The sequence below is a fragment of the Carassius auratus genome, chromosome 19 (assembly GCF_003368295.1).
Source record: "Carassius auratus strain Wakin chromosome 19, ASM336829v1, whole genome shotgun sequence".
Taxonomy (NCBI): Eukaryota; Metazoa; Chordata; class Actinopteri; order Cypriniformes; family Cyprinidae; genus Carassius; species Carassius auratus.
In genome coordinates this window covers 26610957-26633676 of record NC_039261.1, presented here as the reverse complement: position 1 = coordinate 26633676, position 22720 = coordinate 26610957, and the positions used below count along the sequence as shown (strand labels likewise).

Sequence of the window (22720 nt, the reverse complement as noted above, 5' to 3'; positions counted from 1 at the left end):
TTCAATTGGTGTGACCTGTTCGGGTAAGGCAACACCGGACTGGGTAGCAACAGAGGTGTTTCAAGTGTGCTTCTATCATCAATCTTTAGAAACACTGTTGAGCAAAGCCACTCTCATCCTGAAAGGAAAACAAATGGATGACAGGATATAAAGGGAAATGGAGTGAGACAGAGGATGGAGGGCAAGAGTGGTGTCTGCTAGTGGATCAGTTAACACAAAGACGATCTAGGGGCCATCAACGATACGTCTCAAAGCATTCATTGCTTTTGAAAGGCTACAAAAGAGTGTTTGCCATTCCCCTAATTAGACATAGAAATTGCTTTAAAAGAGTAGGCTTGTGAGGATGTTTGCGGTTGTGGGCATTTCTGAGGGCGACTGTGATGACTAACACCAAAATTCTCACACTTTGAAACAGTATGTTTGTCCTTTTTTTGTGATGGAGAACATCAGTAATGCACGTCTTCTCAAAAGCACTCTCAGTGTAACAGCATTTTAGGCAGAAGTGCGAATTGACATGGCTGTCAAGTTGTAAAGGGATATTTTACAAAAGGTACAAATGATCAAATTACAGCAATATAAGGTTACCTTGCAAGGTGATTTAAGATGAATCGATGGTGTTGTAAGTTTATTTATTTTTGGTCTATATAAACTGTAACTTACATTAAGAGAATTAAGCAACTACTACTAAGATGTTTCCAAAGGCTTTGTGTTTTTTTGTCGTTTTGCCCAGTTCCTTTGTTTCATTCTGCTCAATAACATGCAAGCGTTAGCGTCTAAGGTGATGAATTAAATATTACGGCTACAAGATCACTGGCTTTAGTTTCCTTTCTCTTGTGGCTGCCTCTCCTTGGCAACAGTGGTCATGACAACAGCACAGGACATAGTAAATGAGAGAGTGTATACACAAAAGAGAGAGAGAGAGAGAGCAGACGAATGACTGATGGCCCACAATGAAGCTCAAGTAGAATTCATTCAAGAATGCAGCTTTTAAAAAGGCAAACTGTATAATAAAGAAATGTGAACACCTTAATATCAACAGCTGATCTGTAAGTATCCATTAGTATATACACTTCACAAATGACTTTCAAAAATAAATAAATTAATTGTGGGTGTGTGTGGCGGGGGGAATCATTTTAATCTTAATAAATTACTATTTACTGTGGAACACAAAAGGAGTTGTTTGAAGTAGAGCATCCAAGCTGCACTTTACCACATGATAAACATCAATGGTGACCAAAGCTGCTAAGATTTTCTGGGAATTTAAATGTTGTTCTGTTCCATTAATACATCAATATATGAAATGCATTCATAAACATTTAGCAAGGAAAACTATTTAAGCTGAATAGTGCTGCATCACAACAGTGAAGTTGTTTACCTTGAAGATCTAAGTAAGTGTTGCCATCTAGTGGATTTAAATGTAAGCCATTTCTAAAAACATTCCATTGATTATATATATTAATAAATATATCAATAAAATCAATATATCAATAAAACTAGACTTAAGGTTTCCTTTCTTGAACCTCAGTAATGACAGGAGACCGAGGTGTGTGTTATAGGCATAAAATACCAATTTATTACTTTGCACAATAACACAAATATTCCCTGCAGGCTAAAAAAAAAAGGGGGGGGGGGGGGGGGTTAAAAATGTCACAAAGCAGTACAGCAACTGACGGGGCACTCGGATAGGAGAAGCTACAGGAGTCCTGAGCCTTCCCCAGCAGGTCAAAGAAAGTGCCCCTATTGCTATCGGACGGTTCACACAGCTCTGAACACGAGAATAGGACAGCACAAAAAAGCTACACACCAGTAAGAGAAACAAAAACTTAAATTACAATACACATTTTTCAAATAACAAAGCCATATATATCAAATAGGAATTTAAAAAAAAATCATGCTCTCTTTAAATCGGGACAGAGAACGGTTTAAAAAAAGTTTAAAGAGGTAATCCTTGTACAGTGGACCCTTGGGGCCAACCACATGCAGAGAGGAAATGCATGTGTGGAGGTGCCACCAGGGCGGCGCCACAGCACTGGAGAGCCAGAGAGCAGAGAAGGAACAAGACAGTGGGTAAAAGGGCCCCTCTTCGGAATGAGGACGGAAAGAAAGGGTGAGGAAGTCAGTCTAAGTGGCCCAGTGATTGAAGAAAGTACCTCGTTTGAGTTGGAGCTCCCAAAGACCGACAACCACACCCCTTCAGCCCCCGAATCTATCCCTAAGTTACTGACATTTCTGGAGAATTTTTAAATCCTGTAAAAGAGACCGGACAACATCGCTACTCAAAACAGTCTCACTGTATTAATTTACGCAAAAAAAAAAAAAAAAACTGCGCCATAATAAATATTTTATAAGAGATTAGAACAATACTCTGGCATGCAGGCGAGCACGGTTTAAATTAGAAAATTTTCCACATAGCCTAAAGAGCTAGTCCACCATATGCACATTCCCACTGATTGATACAAGCAAAATAAGTACATAAACACAAATGGCAACAGGAATCCAACAAACAGCCACATCGACAAAAAAGGATTACAGCTTTTAAATTGTTCTAGATTTTGGGTTATATTGCTTTGCAATGATATCATGATACAAACTGGAATTAAATGTCATGTAACAATTTCGTGAAAATGCCTAAAAAGAACACTCACTCTACTTAAATGCGTTATTCTCTGGAAGCTGTGACATCGAGTAACCCATTTAGCATTCAACGTGTAAATTCAATTTATTGCATGTGATGCCCTTGCCCACTCCCTGTTCTTCTTTCATGGGACCAGCGTCCACGCCAACGACAGGCTGGTGCTCAAACTCATTCATAGCAAACCTGCTGCTTTACGGATGGTTTATTACAAAAGGGTTTTTGCAGAGCGGCCCCCCGACGAGGCGTGCGCGCTGGAGACCCTTCAGACTGCACCATCGTTGCTGTTCAGTCCAAAGGCAGTGCTTATGCTCGTGTGACTTAATGTATGGTGTCCTATTTTTAATAAGCAAAAGAGAAAATTCATTCAGATTTATATTATAGATTCAAGTTCATATACACACACAGAAGTAATAAACACACTATAAGTGTAAAATTCATATAACTGCGGAACATTGCTAAGATTTCCCCCAAAAAAGTTCCGAATTGTCACTCCACCCCCCCCCCATTAACTTGGTACAGAAATGAGCTAAAACTCAATATTTGATCAGTTAAAACAAAAACAAAAAAAGATTAAGTGGACAAACCAAAGCATTTTGTGCCCTTGTTACCATTGCCACAACGTTACAAGAAATTAAGCTGCATTTAAAAAACAAAACAAAAAAACCTCTCCATTAACAACCACAATGACTCCTGGATCAATTAATTATGTGACCGATTTGCAGAAAACTGATCAATATCAACAATATGACCGACGAGAACAACGATTATCTACTCTAACAAACTGTTAAAGTTTACCACAAAAAAAACCATTTATATTAAACTCTTACAAATCTGATTTGAATCTTATGTATAAATGCATAAAAGAAGGGTGAGTGCTGTATGTTGCAAGCCTAGCCTATCAGACGGCACGTTTGTGCTACGTCTGGAACTGTGCAATGGCCATACCTTCCAACCCTCTAAAATAACGATCTGAATAAGACATGCATTTCCGGTCTTGCCACAGGAAGAATGGCACCTGCACCAAGCCCTGTTTGCCCAGGTCCGACAACCCCAACAGTCACAGAGGAGACCATGGGTAATGCTACTGCTACACAAAACCATCAGCTTATGAAAGCCTGTTAGATCATTAAGTGGAATATGCTTATAGAGCTGTAGATATTTATATATTTTTATATATCTATGTGTGTGTTAATATAAAAAAAGAAGAGGCATTTACAGCAGTTTTCTCCTAGATTTCCCTTTACAATTCAGTGGCCTGCCATGAGACATGAACCCACACACACAATCACACACACACACACACACACACACACACATCCACACGAGCACACAAAATGGGAGCGGGAAATGGGTATGTATACCCAGGTCACCTCGTTTGTAAAAGACTGAGAGGAGGGAGTCCAAATACGACCATAAAAAGGAGAGAAACAAATCTATCCAAGTCAACCCCCACCCACCCCGACATGCAAGATCCAGCCCACCCGCCCCAAAAGACTTGTGACAAGATTCAGCCGATGGCGGCTTGAGGTAAAAGTAGACAGAGTCCAGCTTAGCTGAGAGAGCCAGAGCTGCCCTGACCAATGGCGCAGGTTTGCTCACACTCAGTGTACATTACAAATTAAAAAGACATTCAAAATCAAAACAAAAATGAAAAAGGTAAAAATGGCTCAATTTGATTTTTTCTCTCTCTGTGCATTGGAGGCCAAAAGCCTCTCAGTGCAGGACTGCTGGTAGAGGTTGGTTCTTCTGAGGCCGACCAATTTCGACTGGACTGAAAGATGGCCCCCTGGCTTCAGAACTGCTTTGCTGCAGACGAAGACACGACAGAGAGAAACAGGAAGAGGAAGAGAGAGAGAGAGAGAGAGACAGATTGAAGAGGGAGTGTAGAAGTGCGTCTCCTGCTGGTTGACGTCAGGCGAAGTACATAGTGTGCTGGGTATCATAGTGAATCTGGACCGCCTTAGCCAGGGCCTGAGGGTCTCGGCCATTACTCTGTCCTGATACGTGACTGCCCTCAGCACTGCACACAGGAAATGATACAGAAAGCATTCAAATTAATTTGTTACATTTATAAGATTTTCCCAGGTTTATAAAGAAATGCTAATAACCTGTCATGGTCTTTGTCCACTAAGTGGTAGCGGGCACGGAATGCCACAAGCCGGGCGTAGTACGCTGGTGCGGGGATAGAGACAGAGCGGGTGCAGCGCACGTAGGTGTGGCAGAGCTGGTAAGTCAACAGCTGCAGTTCGTCGGCTGTGAAACAGTTGTCATCCCACAAGACGTGATAGTGAGAGGGACGGCTTGTGCCCTGGGGGAAGGAAATGCAAATGTGTGAATCTTGAACTGACAAACAGATAAATTAACTAATAAGCGACTGGGCTGTGACTCACCTGGATACCAGCATGGCTGCACAGGTAGAAGTCAAACTCTGAGGGGTGTGTAATGGTGCTGTCCACTGTAGTGCCTGCTGGGACATTGCCACTCTTCCCAACCTGATTCAAAGAAATTTGTATACAGGATTTAGAAGAGAACACAACAAATCATTCGTGTTGATTTTAAGATTGACACAATGTCACATAAAACGAGATTTTGTGATGCCTTGTTTATATAACGGGTGCGTTGCTGTAGGTTGTCCATCCACATCAAAATCACATAGTTTGCCTCACATACACCAGTACTTTAAACATTGAGCAAATGTCTGGCTCTGCACAGTCGACTATGCATAATCTGACTGTGAACCGCCCACTTAGACCGTTAAAACAAACCACAGTTTTTGTTTTAACCAAAGGTGAGGCAGTTTAAAGGATGGAAAACAAGCAAAAACACTCTGAAGCAGTCTTATTAAACGGTTAAACAAACAGTTCTCAAAAAGTGCGTTTAAGCTTATCAAATGTACAGTGTTAAGATTAAGTAGGAAATGTGTTATCATACACTACTGTTCAAAAGAGTGGGGGTAAGTTTTTTTTTTTTTTCATGCAGTTTGTGAAACTTTCTATTAAAGCAAGGAATCCTGAAAAAACATTTTGCCAAAATATTAAGCAGCAGTTCAACTGTTATTAACATTGATAATGATTTGTTGAGCAGCAAATCAGCATTTTAGAATGACAGAATAAACATGACACTGAAGACTAATGAAATGGCTGCTGAAAATGTTACTGTATTTGATAAAATAAATGCAGCCTTGGTGAACCTAAATAATTTACAGTAGATTTCTAAAAAATAAAAATACACAAGACTTACTCTCTCTGCTTTGTCAGAACAAAAGAGTCGAGTGTGGTGACGTTTCTGCACTACAATGTAAGTGATTCCTGGCCTGTAGTCCTCTTCTAGACTGATGCAAGCTTTCCTGATGGCAATCAGTTCTGGCCAGGCAACCTGCACAAGACAGTGAACAATATTAACTGAAGAAGAAAAACTAAACGTAATTTCTCCATCTCAAAATCACATTTATTTCATTTCATTCAACTGAAATCTGCTTTCACAATTTCATCAGTGCAGCAGCAGTCCGAGTCAATGCATCTCCTCCGGATGACTCACCTGCTTCATCTGGCCCTCAGAGACCCCTCCGCGGTAGTAGATGATGCGTGTGGGCTTGAATCGGGTAGACTTGTAGAACTGAATGAGGAGCTCTCGCACCATGTTGGTGAGATCCTGGATGACTTCCTGGCTGTAGAACTGTTCCTGGGACAGGTCCTGGCGTGAGGTTTGCACTCGCACGGTGGCACAATAGCGGCTGGGGTGCCCATCCATGCTACCCACCACAGCCGCAATGGAGGGTTTCTTCCCATCACCTGCAGGTGGGTGAGTGACATCGGCCCCCAAGAAGATGACTGGCTGCTGGAACACAGAGGGCCTGATGGAAAACAAACAGACATATGAAAGAACAATTTAGTTTGTTTATTTTCTATGCTGAGGGAATTTCCAGGTTGACAATGCATTAAAGCTCTTAAAAATTGTTGCTAGGTGACATGGTGATTATTTCTGAGTGGACTAAAAATGAACCATTTATGCAAGCATTGTTTGGAGCCCAGTCTAATCATGTAGATTTGACATTACAATCTGAAATCACAATGAGGAAAAAACACCTGAACTACACATGATACCTAAATCTTTTGGTAGCACTTTGAAGCCTTTATGTAAAATGCATTTTTGGCAAAATATGTAGCACATTTCATGGTAAATGATGAATACTTACTGTTTGTAATTGATATATGTACATATACACATACATACTCTCACCTCATCATAAACTATCCCTAGTCCAAAACCCACCTCTGATGTGGAACCAGCACATTGTTGATGCCCCCTAGTTTGGCGTTGATCTTCAGACAGAGATTGGACAGCGTCTGAGGGGACGTCTTCACCACATTCTTCACCTGAACGCACTGAGTGGCCATTCCTAACAGAGTATCTCCCACGCGCTTCACTTCCGCTGGAGAGGCACAAAACCACTTCAGCATCACAGACTATTGTTGCGCTTCATCATTAAAGGTGCTCTCTTTACCATAGACTGGTGTTTTCCCAGGTAGAATAACCACAATAAGCTGTAGTCCCACATAAGACATTTTGAGATGCTTAAACATTGGCTCCACGCTGTCTGCTCCCTGGGCGTACTTGCAGAAGCAGGGCTGGCCTTGGATGGGCATCCCTGCGTCCTTGGATATCTTTCGCAGCTGGTCAGTGAAACTCCTTCAAACACACACACACGCACACACACAAAAGAAATCTTTCATCATGCACTTCTGGTTTTGAAAAATGTTTGAAAAAGCTTTCAGAATTAAATCCTTGTCAAAAAATTCCAACATGAAAGGTTTATAATAAGTCTTTTAATTCAAATAACTTAATTATGCATATTTTAAATATACTTAAACAGACTTCTAGAAAAATTATACAATTAAATGTAAAAAAAAAAAAAAAAATAGTTGAGCAATCCTTACTTGAGCAAATCCTCTCTGCATTGTTTCTGAGGGGCGAAGCAGGCCACGGCCCACACTTTGATCTCTATACCCGCATAAAACTGCTTTCCCCTCATGTCCCAGACACCCTGGTTGGGTGTGGCCACCGTCTTGTTCTGGGGAGAGAGTCCCTACACTCTTAGTGAATCCTTCGTTCTGATCACGAGATACACGCTCTACCCAATGCCCTTCACTGCCAACCCCATACCCACCAACACCAATCCCACCCAACTCTAACATGCCTGGGCTAATAGCACAAAGCAGACTATGCAGAAAAGACCCACTACCAACCTCCCCATTAGTTAAACACACATCATTTCAGTATTAAAAAAACTTAAAAAAATTAGTCTAAAACTGCCATACAAATTAGCTGTAAAGGTTAAACATGAAGCAAGTAAATTAATGCAATAACACAAATCATTTATTCAAGGAGGAATGCATCTGAAATATCAATACAGGGGTTAAAAAATGCTCTAGTGTTCAGGGCTTATGGATTACTCCACAAAAGCTCCACAATAATAGTAAATTAAACATTTAAACAAAATGAAAAAAAAAAAAAACTATTACATTTTTATAATACAATATAATATAATATATTTAGGGCTGGGCAAGTTAACGCGTTAACATTAATTGATTATTATAAAAAAATTGATATAATTGTTGGCATTAAAGTCTGTTGCTCACTGGCTCTGTCTGATTACACATAGGCCTACAGGCAAATCATGGGTCACAGGAGGGGATTTTCCTTATCAAATTATTTAGGCTAAGCATCAACATTCACAAAACACTGTCCACTTTCATTTTCAACAGAAAAGAATGCAACGAGCTCATAATCATGACTTTGTTTTGGAAATAGGACATTTTCAATAGCACTTGAAGACAGCAGAGAAGCGCTCTCGCTCAACACAGTGGAGTGTATCGTTTTGTTAACTTCGTGGTTTATTATTTTGAGTCGGTAACACACATCCCTCTCACAATATATGGCTTTACCAGCAATTATCAGAAGATCTGTGTTCCGGCGTGGTTAGCGCTAAAGGCACTGGGATACTTCAAAACTAATTTCATTTCGTTTTTTGTTTGGGGGCAAAAAGTAGTTTGACAAAGGCTGAGTGACGGTATACTGTTTCCGAACATTCTGACACCCCTGCACTGTTGGTGTAAATTAATGTAAACATGACTCGCATGACAAATAGCTTGTTTTATATTTAATTACATTAATGTTATAAGTTGAGATTTAGTCTACAATAAATATTTTAACTGCTACTATGTAACAGGAACACTGCTCTAAAAAGCCCCTTATTTGTTTAAAGTGCTTGCAAACCATGTTATTACACTTGTTCATATAGCAGTAGGCCTACTTTAAAATGAAAAAAAGTGCAGAATACACTACTTTTGAATGCATTATTAGTTTTGTGCCTAACAATGTGATTAATCACAGAAAATAATGTGATTAATTGCGATTACAAATTTTAATCGTTGCCCAGCACTACATATAATAATATAATATAATATAAAATGAAGGCCCTGAAGACTAGAGCAGATGAAAACACATTAAGATTAAAAGCACACATAACAAGCACACAAACAAGATGTTATAGATAATAGTAATCCAATTTTCAGTTGAGCTCATTAACAAATTACAGTGATAGTATTGACTGCACTGGTACTTAGTGCACGGTATAGTGACAGTAATTAAGAATTTATAAACAAAGACATTAGGTTGCAGTTACATGCAACGGTTTCTCCAAATTAACCAAAACAACTTGTACTGTTTGCAAAGAGAGACCAATCTTTCAAGAGGTTGTTATTTCACAGGAATGAAGATAAGACTCTACTGGTAGGATAATTTTAAACAAGAAATTTCTACCAATGATGCTTTTCTACACAAGTAGCATCTCACATCAATTTGTGGTGCATTTGTGGTCACATCAAGTTAAAATGAGATGTTTATGTACAGTTGTAGTTTTAAACAATAGCAAACAGCAATAAATGAGATGTGTGGAAGTTTACAGGAGTAATTATAATTAGGGATGGATCGATCCGATACTCCAGATCGGTATCGGCTCCGATACTGGCATTTTCTGCAGAACAGTTTAGACGAGACAGACCCAAATCCGATATTGTACATATACTATTGTGCTATTGTGCGATGAACTTCTCTTCAAGAGCGCACAGTAACTGAGGTTTAAAACGGTTCAATTAAAGGCTCAATAAACTAACGCACACATTTAATACACTACATATAAATATCTCTTCCCTTTGTACCAATTATATCCGGTTCGCAAACGAAACATTCAATTTTAACGCATTTTTAAAGCATGAATCCACAAATTACTCAAGTTATTCACTTTTTTTAACATGGCTGACATTCACGAAATAAGCCAATATCCCGAAGTAATTCATTTACTCAAACAGTACACTGACTGAACTGCTGTGAAGAGAGAACTGAAGATGAACATGAGCAGAGCAGCATGTGTGTTGTACTAACTTTTACAAGCTCGTCATTCTGCGGATGGGATGCACATCAGCGCTCTGTGCTGCTCTATATTGGCGCCTTTAGTATTATAATACTTTTCTGTGCAAAAGACTATTAATGGCCTTTCTTATTCTGTCCTATCACATGTTGCTGCCTTTATTACTCTGCTATACATTTAAAAGAAATGTCTCAAAGATTTATATATAAATATACTTGTTTATCATTAATGTATTTTACAACAATACAAAGAGCAATGTGTAACATTTTACCAGATTTAAGACATTCACTTATATTTGTAAATAAAATATTTCACTATATTTTATACAACTATTGTGCACCCTTGATTTTTCTAGAGTATATTTTGCTGCTGAACTTTCCACTAATCTAGTTTATATTAGTATCTTTGTCATAGATTTTGATTATAGACAACTTAATTAGAATGAAAAATAATAAATGAAAAAATATGTGACAGATTGTGTTTAATGCAAAAAAGAGTGAAGATCAGGTCATCACAGAAGTACAGAAATTCAACATTGAATAAAAAAAAAAAAACGGCACTGGTATTGGATTGATTCGGTATCAGCAGATACTCAGAATTTTCATTATCGGCTCGGTTCTGAATTTTTAAAAATAATTTCATCCCTAATTATAATGATATATTTGCATTATAATTGAGCTCCTCAAGTTCCTGAGATGTTAAAATATATTTTTGATGATGCTGAACAGCATTGGCCAAGCGGAGTCTGATCATCATTCCTTTGCTTAGTCCACTCATCACATGACAACACATACACCCACACACACACACATGCCATTGCTCCCAGCCCACCCGTACTCACCCTGCACCCGAGCCCCAGTACTCACCCTGCTACAGTCCCTCCCAGTGTCTGTACTCACCCGGCCCCCATACTGAAGCATGGGCGCTGGGAGGACCCGCCCAGTCACCTCTGTCATGTCATTGTGTACCACAATGCCAAACTCTTTCAGGTAAGGGTCAGGCCCGCCCACCATGCTGTTGCTTTTGACCTAAAAGGAATAGCAGGAGTTTTAGTGGTGAATTATTTTAAAACAAAGTGATTGCCTCTTTTAACTATAAGGCTGGACTTCTCTTTGTACTGCTGCCATTCATTTTTCAACAGGTGCCACTCACCAGTCTGCTGATCTCTTCCTGTCTGTCTGGGGCTGAGCGGGCCGTAGCTTTAATCATGGTCGAGGTCTGGTTATCTGTTAGTTTCTTTATACAGCGCTGTCCTGCCACTATGTTACAAACCTTTATGGAGGATACAAAGAAAGTATTCAACGAGTGCCAAGTCAAATCAAATTCATTTCTGTACATGTGAAAGCCTGGAAAACACTTTATTTGATGTGCGTGTCTCGCTTACCTCAAGGGGTAGATAGGTGTGCTTCTGTTCTTGTCCCACTTGGAGGCAGGGCAGGTGGGGGTATTTGAGCTGCAGGCTGTACTTTTGTTTGAAATATTGGGCAACAGTGCACTCCATAGCTTGTCCATTCTCAAGCTGCAAAGGAAATCTGTAGAAATGTGCAGAAAATGAGAGAAAAATTTAAAAACATGTGGGTATAATTCAAATATAGTAAAAAAAAAAAAAAACATTGAATTAAAAGCCTAACTATAGTTTACAGCAAATTTTGCAAACACTGGCAAAAATGTAAAAAGCACTAACGTCTGATGGCTGGCTGGGCGGCGCGTGACATTGCACACACGGTACTTCCTCTTCATCTGGCCGCAGTGTGTGACCTCCACTTTCAGTCCTAAACACAATGATATTAACTCAGCAATTCACTTCATAACCACAACTGAAGCAGTCTTGGCCCTTGATGTGGTGCAACATATACCACCGTTCAAAAGATTGGGGTCGGTAAGATTTTTTTTTAAGAAATTAATACTTTTATCATGTAATTTATTATTATTATTATTAAATTGATCAAAAGTGACAGTAAAGAGATTTATAAATGTTACAAAAGACTTCCATTTTTTTTTTATTATTCTTTTGAAAACATTACAGTTTCCACAAAAATATAAACCATCACAACTGTTTTCAACACTGATAATAAAGCTGCATTCACGCCCTGTCTAAATTAACACAGGCTCAAGATTGACAACATTTAATGTTCTACACGGAGATGCTCACGTCATTAGACTAATGCTTTCCCACGGCAACACTATCAATTCCTAAACGTATCACTTAAATTAATCTGCTGAAGTCACTGCGGTCACGTCATAGCTCTCAGAAAACTCCCAGCCTATAAGAACGTGAACGATTTTTTTATTTAGTTGAAATTAAGTAATCGCAGAATAAGAACCATTTTTTGAGCACCAAATAAGGCTGTCGCTTTGAAAAATTTACCTTGCTGTGATTTTGAGTGGCTCAATAGCATGGTATCCAATATTATCGAATTTATGCATGCATGTACTGCTTGCTTAATTTACAAAAAAAGTTTGTTGGGATATTATTAATTATGGGTACCGAAGACATCACTTCTGCTATGCTCGCCATCAAGATAAGGTTAGCTAGCTTACTACACAATCTGAATTCAATTATAATTTAGCTAACATTGGCACAATTGATAATTAATCATTCTTTACAGACAAATCATTGTTTTATGAAAATAGCCATCCGATGGAGGCTTTAAGATCCTCTGCTGTCTGGTCACTCTCTCTTCACAATGAGCAGGACTCGCGCTAATGGCAATTCCCTTTACAGTCCATTTTTTGATTTCAGCAAATCATTCTGGGCGAAAGCAAACAGCGTGATTATCAATCATGAGCCCAACATCCAGCAAGCCAAGAAAACATGCAATCTACCTGAGGGAAGACGTCTTTCACTATTGTAAGTAAATGCTGTTAAAAAGAGAGAAAACAAAAAAAGACATTTTTAAAATTTTTGCTTCCATTGTATTCTTAAACTTGGATCTCATTATTAAAGCACAAATGAATTCAAGAACCAAAAGCAGCCCACATTCTTTAAGGTTATCTTTCAATTAAAAAAATACGCATTTTCATAAATTCATAGGCTAAATGGCTGCATTAACATTAATTATGCAATTGTGTAAAAAAAAAAAAGGGTACTGACTGACAGACATTTCAGACGTTTTTTTTTTTATTTTCCAAATGTATGCCATACAATACACACACGTGTGTGTATGTAGGCTCTGTAATTTTACTACACCACTTGGGCAGTCAAAATTCACCTGGTCTAATTTACTAAGGCAGATGGTTTGTTTGTAACGTTGTCGCATCATATGTTTCCTATCATATACTGATGGATATATAAATAAATAGACAGATCGCAAACAGATGCAATCACCCATGCAATCTTGTTCATAGATGACAGGATTCAAGGTTTTAATAGACATATAGCTGAATCACACCGTAACATTAAAATCTGCCGCTGATCCAGACAGAGCAGTTTACATATATGAAACATTTTTAACAAAGTCTATTTCTGTGTTACAAACATTCAAATAATAAGTACTGGAATAAAAGTTTATAGTTCGGATGTAATCACTGATGTCTAAAGATGCAATCAAAATAAAATAAAAATCACTTTTGAAAGTGACGATGTTTGAAATAAAAAGTTTATCAATTACAACGTAATGCCAGCAGGCAGAGACCAGTGATTTAAAGTGAGATGTTATAGATGATAGTAATCCAATTTTCAGTTGAGCTCATTAACAAATTACAGTTGAGATTGATTCATTCAGGAATGAAACAAGTGAATTCTTTGAGCAAATCACTATATCATTTGTTTAACTTATTTTTTTATCAATTGGTTGGTTGAAGTTTGTATTTTATCAATCGACTGCAGCTAATTTTACAAGAAAATCTAGTAAATTACAGGTTATTTAATTTAGGTGTCTTTTTCAGAATCGTTGTGGGAGAAGAGTGATCTCTCTCTATCTATATATATATATATCTCTATCAATCTATCTATCTATCTATCTATCTATCTATCAATCTATCAATCTATCTATCTATCTATCTATCTATCTATCTATATCTCTATCAATCTATCAATCTATCTATCTATCTATCTATCTATCTATCAATCTATCTATCTATATATATATATATATAAAATAAATCAATAAGTAAAAGTACTTCTTTCTAAAGATATTTGCTCAAGAATATTTAGAGTTTTAGCATTTTGAGTTCAATATTCTGAGTATGAATGCACCTCCCCCCCATCAATATAGCAAAACCATCTTTTGATCCAATTTTATGTTCCAGATTTTCACTTTTAAAAAACATTTTTTATGTTCAGTGTTATTTGACAAGGAAGACTTAGATAAGTAATAAACTATTTCTAAATCTGCAAATATTGTTAAAGCCTGATGATGCAAAATGTATTTTGTGGCCCTTCTCATTTTATGTAGTTTACATGTGGCCCGCTGGGCCTCTGAACTTGAGTACCTCTGGATTACGCTAACATTAGGCTACTTCATCTATAATGGTGTAAAATGCATTCAAAATATTTCATGATATAGTTTGGGAATAAACACGTTTGGGAGTATTTAGAATAACAAATAACACTATTTCAATCAAGGGGGGCCTTTAAAGGGTTACTCCACCCCTAAATGAAAATGTTGTCATTAATCACTTACCCCCGTTTCGTTCCAAACCCATAAAAGCTCGTCTTTGGAACACAATTTAAGATATTTTTGATGAAAACCGGGAGCCTTGTGACTGTCCCATTTACTGCCAAATAAAATATACTGTCAAAAGTCCAGAAACGTGTGAAAGAGGTTGTCAGAATAGTCCAGCTGCCATCAGTGGTTCAACCGTACATTATGAAGCAGCGAGAATACTTTTTGTACATAAAGAAAACAAATCAAGCAGATATTCTCCAAAATTGTGCTACAGTGATGCAGAGAGACGCAGAGGAGACAAATTGTTGAATAAAGTCGTTATTTTTGTTTTCTTTGCATACAAAACGTATTCTCGTCCCTTCAAAATGGAACCACTGATGGCAGGTGGACAATTCTGACGATGTCTTTCATACGTTTCTGGACCTTGACGATGTATTTTACTTGGCAGTCAATGGGACAGTTACGAGTCTCCCTGTTTTTATCCAAAATATATTAAATGGTGTTCTTTTACAGGTTTGGAAAGAAATGGTACCCCGTTGATTGTCAATTTTCATTATGGGGTGGAGTATCCCTTTAATCAGTCTGTGCCCAGGGCACCGCTGTGAATACAGACCTTCTCATCTCTCAATAGTAAGAAAATCTCTAATATGTATAACAGTTATTTCTGATTCTTGAATCTGACTGAACAAGAGGCTTTAAGTGCGCTGATAATTCACCAGTATAAGCTCTCTGCATGTTCCCGACAGGATGTCAGTCAATGCAGTTACATAGTTATGGAATACTGTCTTTATGAGCGAGTCAACTAATATCTTCAAAAAAAATTGAAGTAATTGAAAAATTGAATTGAAATGAAATAAGGTGTTTAAAATATTAAGAGCGCCACTTTACAAAGCTAAATCAATCAGTGCATCACCTGGGTAACACTGAAGCGGTTTCACTTTAGAGATCAATTAAAAAGGATACATCGACAAATATAATCGCTGTCATCTTAGAACAATTGATGGCAAAAACTTCTTTTTTTTTTTTTCAAACAGTTAATGGTCATACACTGGGGTTGGTTCGTTAATATAGCGGTATTACTAGATTGTGGTCATCGCAACAGCCCTAGCACTAAATCATATTAGAAAACTTTTATGAAGGATCATGTAACTCTGGAGTAATGGCTGCTAAAAATTTAGCTTTACCATCACAGGAGTAAATGCTGAAATATACTAAAACAGAAACTTTTTTTACTGTAATTTAGAGAGATGTAGACTTGGTGGGCAAAAATACTCCTCAAAAACAAATTTAGAAGCATCTTACCAGCTCCAAACTTTTGATAGGTAGTGTAAACTAAATTTGAGCTACGATGAATGACATTATGAACCATTTTACAGCAACATGCTTCACTCCTCACCTCGGATCTCCTTGGTGAACTTGACACGTTGTGAATCTGTAAGGGGCTTGGTTTGCTCGTTGATGTTCTGTATGTCCAGAACCTCACACATGAACTCAATGACAGGCTGGGCTCGGTAGAAAGCTGTAGCTGAAACTGCAGCGTGTGGAAAATAAAATAAAAATAGGCAGAGTTGGAAACATTATTAGTTGCACAAAAACACATTTAGGGAAGAGATTTAGGGAAGACAAAATATACCATCTATGTTGAGCATCATGTTCCACATTGCTGGACGGACAGACTGATGGAAACCAAACCAAACCTCCCTTCCTCCTCCCAGTGGGTGGTAATACCCCTCTGGTGGTGAGAAGAAGGAACGACCTACTGGAGTGTACCTGTATCAAAAAGCGTGAAAGATGTCAGCCCCGACACACACACACACAAAAAAAAAAGCACAACTAACTTGGACATACAGGATTTCAGAGACTGTGCCTTACCGCATTGAGGGCAGGTGACGAGTGATGACATCCAGAGCCTGTACAGAATCCTCCGGTACCTCATTCAAGTGACCAGACAGAGCTTCCAGGAGCATCTGCAGACTCACCACTGACACCCACTGCAGAGACACCTTGAAGGTCTGATCCTTCCCCTCACCTGGCAATGTCACCTCCAGATCCACCTGCATCACATTTCAAGAATGCCTAGATTTAAAAAGGAGCTTTTCTTCTTGCAATAAGAAAAATATATTGTAATGTTTATTAAACATTTGGGAAAAACCCAATACTGCTTGAGCATGCTTTGGTTACCCTGTCTCTCCCGATGGGTAGCGGATGAGCCGTATACATGTTTCTTTTGCCATCATAACCAGGTTGCCTGTCCCCAAAGATCTGCATCTTAAAATGTCTCACCATCGTATCCACCACCTCTCTATAGAATAAAATAGGCCAAATTTACAATCATTTGATTACATTTCCACTGCTAGCTACATTTTCATGAATACATCCTCAACATACACACACACTACTGTTCAACCTTTTTTTTTAAAGGAAAATAAAGACTTTAATCAGCAAGGATGCATGAAATTAATCATGAAATGTTCGCAAAGACATTCATAATGTTACAAAAGATTTATTTAAAATTTCTACTTAGAATCTCGAAAAAAAATGTTTTATTAGTTTCCACTAAAACATTAGGAAGACGTTTTAAAGATTGATAAGAAATGTTTCTTGTGCTCCAAGTCAGCATAATAGAATGATTTCTGAGGGATCACGTGACACTGAAAACTGGAGTAATTAAATAAGTATATGCAGCCTTGGTGAGCATAAGACTTCTATTCACAAAAGAAACATATTCCCATTGGTGCTTGGGTCTTACTGACCCCAAATTATTGAATGGCAGTGTAAATAAAATATGACCATCTGTACAATTAAGAATGTACAAATGGATATTATCTAATAATAAATCTCTATTTCTTATCTGCTTGCACTCACCTGTTGACACGACGGGGTCGCTTTTCAGGCTTGATGTCAATGTCATAATGGTAGACATCGATCTTGGGGATCTGCACCTGGAAGTGATTGGCCAGCAGGCGAATCGGCTTCCCCACCGTACCCATGCCGGGCCGGCGTGGAGGTTGGAAGGGGGAGGGAGGGGCAGGCGGGCCTGGAAGAAACAGACAATCATTTTGTTTAGATGAAGCCAAAAGACTGAACCGTCATTTAACTTAGTAGTGGCTACTGACTGAGATCTCATCCGACATATACCATCCACTGACGACGTGCCCTTTTCTTTCATGGAACACCACAATACTGAGATTCAGATTGATTAACAGGGAAGAACAGAATGACAGAGATACAAACAACTTAAGGCGACATTACTTGACCCTTAACCCACAAACTGTAAAAAAAAAAAAAAAAAAACACACAACAATAATAGCCAATCGTTAATGTCCCGCCTTCAGGCAGCCCCATGCAAGCTAACAGACAAAAGATTGTGTGTCCACTGCAGACAGACGACAGCAGGGTCATAGGGGAAGTGGGGGTGGGTGCTGTGATCTGCGATGACGCTATCACAAATCAAAAACGGTTATAATAGTAAAACATGACCAATTTAAAGTTAGCCATATTTAATCTAAATAGATCCTGATAAGCGGGAACAGCTTCAAACTATGCAAACGACATTCACTCATTTAAAAAAAAAATTATGTTTTTTGGGGGGGGATGGATGGCCATTAGGGCCCATCAGAGTGATATGATGTACCCTTTTGTCAAACCGCTGTGGTTTGCAGGGGTCTAAGCCCCTCACAGACCTACACGCTCCAGTTAACAAGCAAAACACCAGAAAGAACAATTGGGAAACTCTATAACCGCTCTCTCATCCCTTCCACATACTGTCTGCCTATGGCTCCCCCTCCTCAATGCCAACAACGCTCTCTAAACTACAACATGAAAACGGCTGGAAAACCTGCATTAATCAAAAACAAAGAGGACTCTTTATATAGGCCACTCAGCTGTTACACTTCACACTAAGTGTCAGACACAATCGCTAAAAGTGGGCAGCTACTGCCTCCAGTATGTAATCAGGGTCTCATCTCACGGCACTCATTATCAAGCCTGTGCTTTTTGTGGTAGCCTGATGCCTTCAATCGCATTAGGAGTAAAGTAATCCATGAACAAAAAGGCACTGGATTGCTTATTTGATCCAGAACATCCAACAACTGGCTGACAGTCTAGCAGTCATCTGAAGTATAAGGGTATGTTCAAAATGGAATAAAATTTCAGCTTCTACTAAATACTGTTAACCATAGACATATTATACATAAATATATATAATATAATGCATGTATGTGCGTGTGTTTATGATGTACAGGGTTTCAGTAGGTTTTATGAGATTCATAAAACAAGATGCATTTACAAAATTACATTAGAGAAGTCTTGTTTTGTGAACTGATGTGAAAATCAAAATAGAGAGTTTATGATTAAAAAAGTATATATATATATATATATATATATATATATATATATATAAGCCAGCTGGCTCAGAAAAACAAAACACTTCCATACCCCATTAACAGAGGTTTATTCTGCCTTGAGCATGAACTCAATTTTAATTAATAAGAAAACAATACTTCATGATCAATTCGCATCAAGTAAATGTACCATGATTTCAGGATAGAGAGTGTAGATATTTGTATTGGGGGAAAAATACTTAAGGAAGATATTAATTTTTAACATTTAATGCCATGATGACTTCATACATTTAAGACTTTCTACTCTGATTTAAGACCTTTTAAAGCCTTAATTTGTAGAAGGATCAATTAAGAAACACAGAAAAAAAAAGCACTGGTTTTTAATTCCATGTTGTTTAAAGGGGGGGTGAAATGCTCATTTTCACTCAATATCCTGTTAATCTTGAGTACCTATAGAGTAGTACTGCATCCTTCATATCTCCAAAAAGTCTTTAGTTTTATTATATTTATAAGAGAAAAATAGTCTGTGCCGATTTTTTTCGGAAAAACGTGTGGGCGGAGCTAAAGAATCACGAGCGCGAGTAGGCTTTTGCGTTGAGAGCGTTTGGAAGTTGTGACATTACCGTGAGGAAAAAAAAACATCATCCAAAACAAACCATGGCTAACAGTCAGATTCAGCCGTTTATTTATGATCCAGAATCAGATCCCGAGGCTGAAACTGAACGAGAGCAGTAGCAGCAACGACTCGCTCCGAGCGGGGCTCGAACCCGGGTCTCCGATGGGAGGCGGACGCACTAACAAGGAGGCAGAGATATTTGAAGCAGTTTTACTCACCACCTGCGGTTCCAACACATGATCGTGACCCTTTTTCGTTGGGATTGCATCATCCTTAAGAAATAAACGATACGCAAATCCGGCGTCAAACTGGGCCTTGTTTGTAAAACAAGCATCTTCGAAATGCAGGGAACAAACAAAAACACTTGCACAACTCCGTCGATGCTCTTTAAAAATAAACTCCATCCACTGGTCCCTTAATGTTTTTTTTTTTTTTTTTGTAATCTGTGCAGGGTTGTGTTGCCCTCGCAACCAAAAACACACTCCTTTTGTGACATTTTGCTCTCGCTCTGATCAGTGAATGTCTGTGCTCAGCCTCTCAGTGCTGTGCTATACGGGAGCGCGCGCTCTTCCGGAAGAAGTGCCCTTAGGAACCATATAAGAAAATTCCGCTCCATCTAACGTCACACAGACCCAAACTCTAAAAAAAACTTTCCGAAACTTGTGACAAATAGAAAGGAGTATTTTGGGAACAAAAATACTCCTTCAAACGTACATCTTAATTTTTGAAACTTTGTCCATGTTTAGCATGGGAATCCAACTCTTTAACAGTGTAAAAAACTCAGTATGCATGAAATAGCATTTCACCCCCCCTTTAAAATGTCATAACACTTGGCAGTCCGAAACAATAATTACAATAACACTAAAAAATTTGAGCTGTAATTTCTTCTGGTTCATTCTTCAAATAAAGCAGAAATTAAAGATTTAGACAACCATAATGGGTTATTTATGCATACAGAAAATCTGAATATTGTGCAAAAGAATAGTAATATTATGCTACCCTAAACATGACAATTGTGACAAAAATCGAGAGGGCTTTAAAATTAAAATGTCACATTTTTTACTCTGCTGCATCGGGAATGTCAACAAGACGATCATGTAATTGATCCTTTAATTTGGCTAAGAAAAAGGAAAATTCCAAACTGTATCCTGAATTCACCAGCTCTCTACTGGGTGGAAACAGGCTAAAACTGTCATGCTGTGAGCTAAATGGCATGATAGGCTTAAACTGAGGGGCAGCTGGACTAAGTGATGACTCAGTAATGACATTGAGTTTCATGACAGAGGCAGATCACCTGGATTACACAGCGGATGCTAGACATGACAAAGATATGCAGGATCCATGTTAACTACTTACTGAATCACATAACTAGGCCACAATCAATATACATCAAGATCTGTAAGAGGATGCATTTCCCCTAACACTAGAGCTGCTTATACGGCTGTTGAGCTTTCATATACTTCCCCTTAAATTGTAGATTACCAAATAATACTTATTAATTATAAACAATGTAAGATTGCAACGACATCAAAAAGAATTGTGGTTTTCAACCCATTTTCCATTCCTTCAATGCGTCACATTGCGCTAAACCTTGAAAAACAATGCAATGTTTGACAGTTGTTTAACAGCATGCATTGCTTTGTGCAGAGCTAAGAATTACACAAGAGTGTAATACTGCAAAAAACATACATTGTCATTCTTGCAAACACACTGATGGCAGATCTTTGGTATTGGCTGACCTCACAGCTAAAGAAAATAAGTTACATTTACAGAACAAACATTCCCAAAACACACAGTAGTTTTTGCTTTTTTTTTTTTTTTTGAAGAATCTGTTACAACATGCACCATATTAATTTCCTTATTAAATCATGCTTTCAAACAAAGTGCTAATTAAGAGTAATTTATAAGGCTTTCACATTTGTCCATTAAACACACGTAATTATAGACAATACAGATTGAATAAAATGAAGTTAATGAACCAGAAGAGCTACAAGGTTAATGAAAAGGATCACTTGAGAGAAGCAGGATACATCAGATGTTTTCAAAAGCACTGATGCAAAAAAAACGGACACTGTACCAACATCGCTTATTTCTAATGCACTTCATGGTCTAATTTTATAATTACGCCGATTTGTCAGAGGTCAGCGAGTTCATTCTTATAGTTGGCCAACAGTTGGTCGTTGGCTGTTCATGGATTTAAATACGTGACATTGGCGCTTAAAGTCCAATCAACAGTTATCCTCTGTCATGGTCAGCACTTAGGCATAAACAAACGCACATGGGGATCACACAAAGCGCCAACAATGAAAAAATAAAGAGACGGGGGTGGGGGGAAACATCCGCGCCCGTATCAACTACACGGCTTGCTCTCTCTCGTTCAATTTGCGTTTCTAGCTCGCGCAAGACATTAATAACGATATGTGCATACGTCGCTAACAACCCGTCTGTGATAAAAACATTAAAAATGTTTTACTCTTAAAACAGAGGACGTGATATTTAATATGCAGGCTTGTTCATGGCAGACGCGGAAGAAAGATGCGTGTGGTTAAATCCCCACCACCATACGGCACACAATGCCGTCCTGTCTTCCGCACTGGGCTAGAACCATTTAACGTTCATTCAGTAATAAACAAACACTTGTTGGCTTCCCAAAATCTCCTTCGCCGAGGTGGAGTACGATTATCAACACCTTTGTGTCGTTAGTACAGTTTTAACGAGCGGGTGTAGCGTGATAGGGGACTGTTTTCGTTTTTTCCGTCGAGGCCTAAACAGCGCGCTACCGCGGGCCCTGGTGAGGCAGCGCAACGGCCCGCACTACGCTGTCAAACGGCTCGTTTTTTAGCACTTACCGGGTCCGAGCGCTTCCATGGCCGAGGGATCTCTCTCCGTCTCTGTCCCGGCCTGGCGGCTCCGTACCGACACTGAAATTGGGGGCGGTATCTCGAAGCTTAACGTGGCTAATTTAAGAAATGGAAGGATGCGTAGATGTGCAGCGCTTGCCTGCGTTGTCTTCTGAGTGATTTAAAGCAGATCCATGGGATTTGTAAGTGCGCATGCGCGGAGACGCGGAATTCGGTTGGTGGACGC

General features: G+C 38.6%; 1 protein-coding gene across 7 annotated transcripts; it reads right to left on the bottom strand.

Annotated features, from left to right (window-relative positions):
* Positions 1 to 1544: 1544 nt before the first annotated feature.
* On the bottom strand, positions 1545 to 22672 carry LOC113120023 (protein argonaute-4-like). Of its 7 annotated transcripts, none has more exons than XM_026289832.1 (19): positions 22483 to 22672; positions 17540 to 17711; positions 16856 to 16976; positions 16547 to 16728; positions 16308 to 16444; positions 16071 to 16205; positions 12891 to 12926; positions 11749 to 11836; positions 11449 to 11596; positions 11217 to 11336; positions 10931 to 11092; positions 7573 to 7721; positions 7140 to 7324; positions 6908 to 7067; positions 6173 to 6488; positions 5876 to 6010; positions 5026 to 5127; positions 4744 to 4943; positions 1545 to 4655 (listed from the first exon to the last, which is right to left on the bottom strand). In XM_026289832.1, exons 1-19 carry the CDS (start codon positions 22499 to 22501, stop codon positions 4547 to 4549), a joined length of 2676 nt encoding a protein of 891 aa, XP_026145617.1. In that variant the 5' UTR covers positions 22502 to 22672; the 3' UTR covers positions 1545 to 4546. The 7 variants fall into 7 exon arrangements, with proteins under 7 accessions (XP_026145617.1, XP_026145619.1, XP_026145621.1 ...); XM_026289834.1 differs by having other exon boundaries at positions 10964 to 11092; XM_026289836.1 differs by having other exon boundaries at positions 7573 to 7706; positions 10964 to 11092.
* Positions 22673 to 22720: the final 48 nt, after the last annotated feature.

What these genes read in the sequence shown, in the direction of transcription:
- LOC113120023 (XM_026289832.1), bottom strand. An exon ending in CGACCCCGTCGTGTCAACAG is followed by an intron (nt 16,977 to 17,539) that starts GTGAGTGCAAGC and finishes TTTATTCTATAG; the next exon opens with AGAGGTGGTGGATACGATGG. An exon ending in CATGATGCTCAACATAGATG is followed by an intron (nt 16,206 to 16,307) that starts GTATATTTTGTC and finishes CACACGCTGCAG; the next exon opens with TTTCAGCTACAGCTTTCTAC.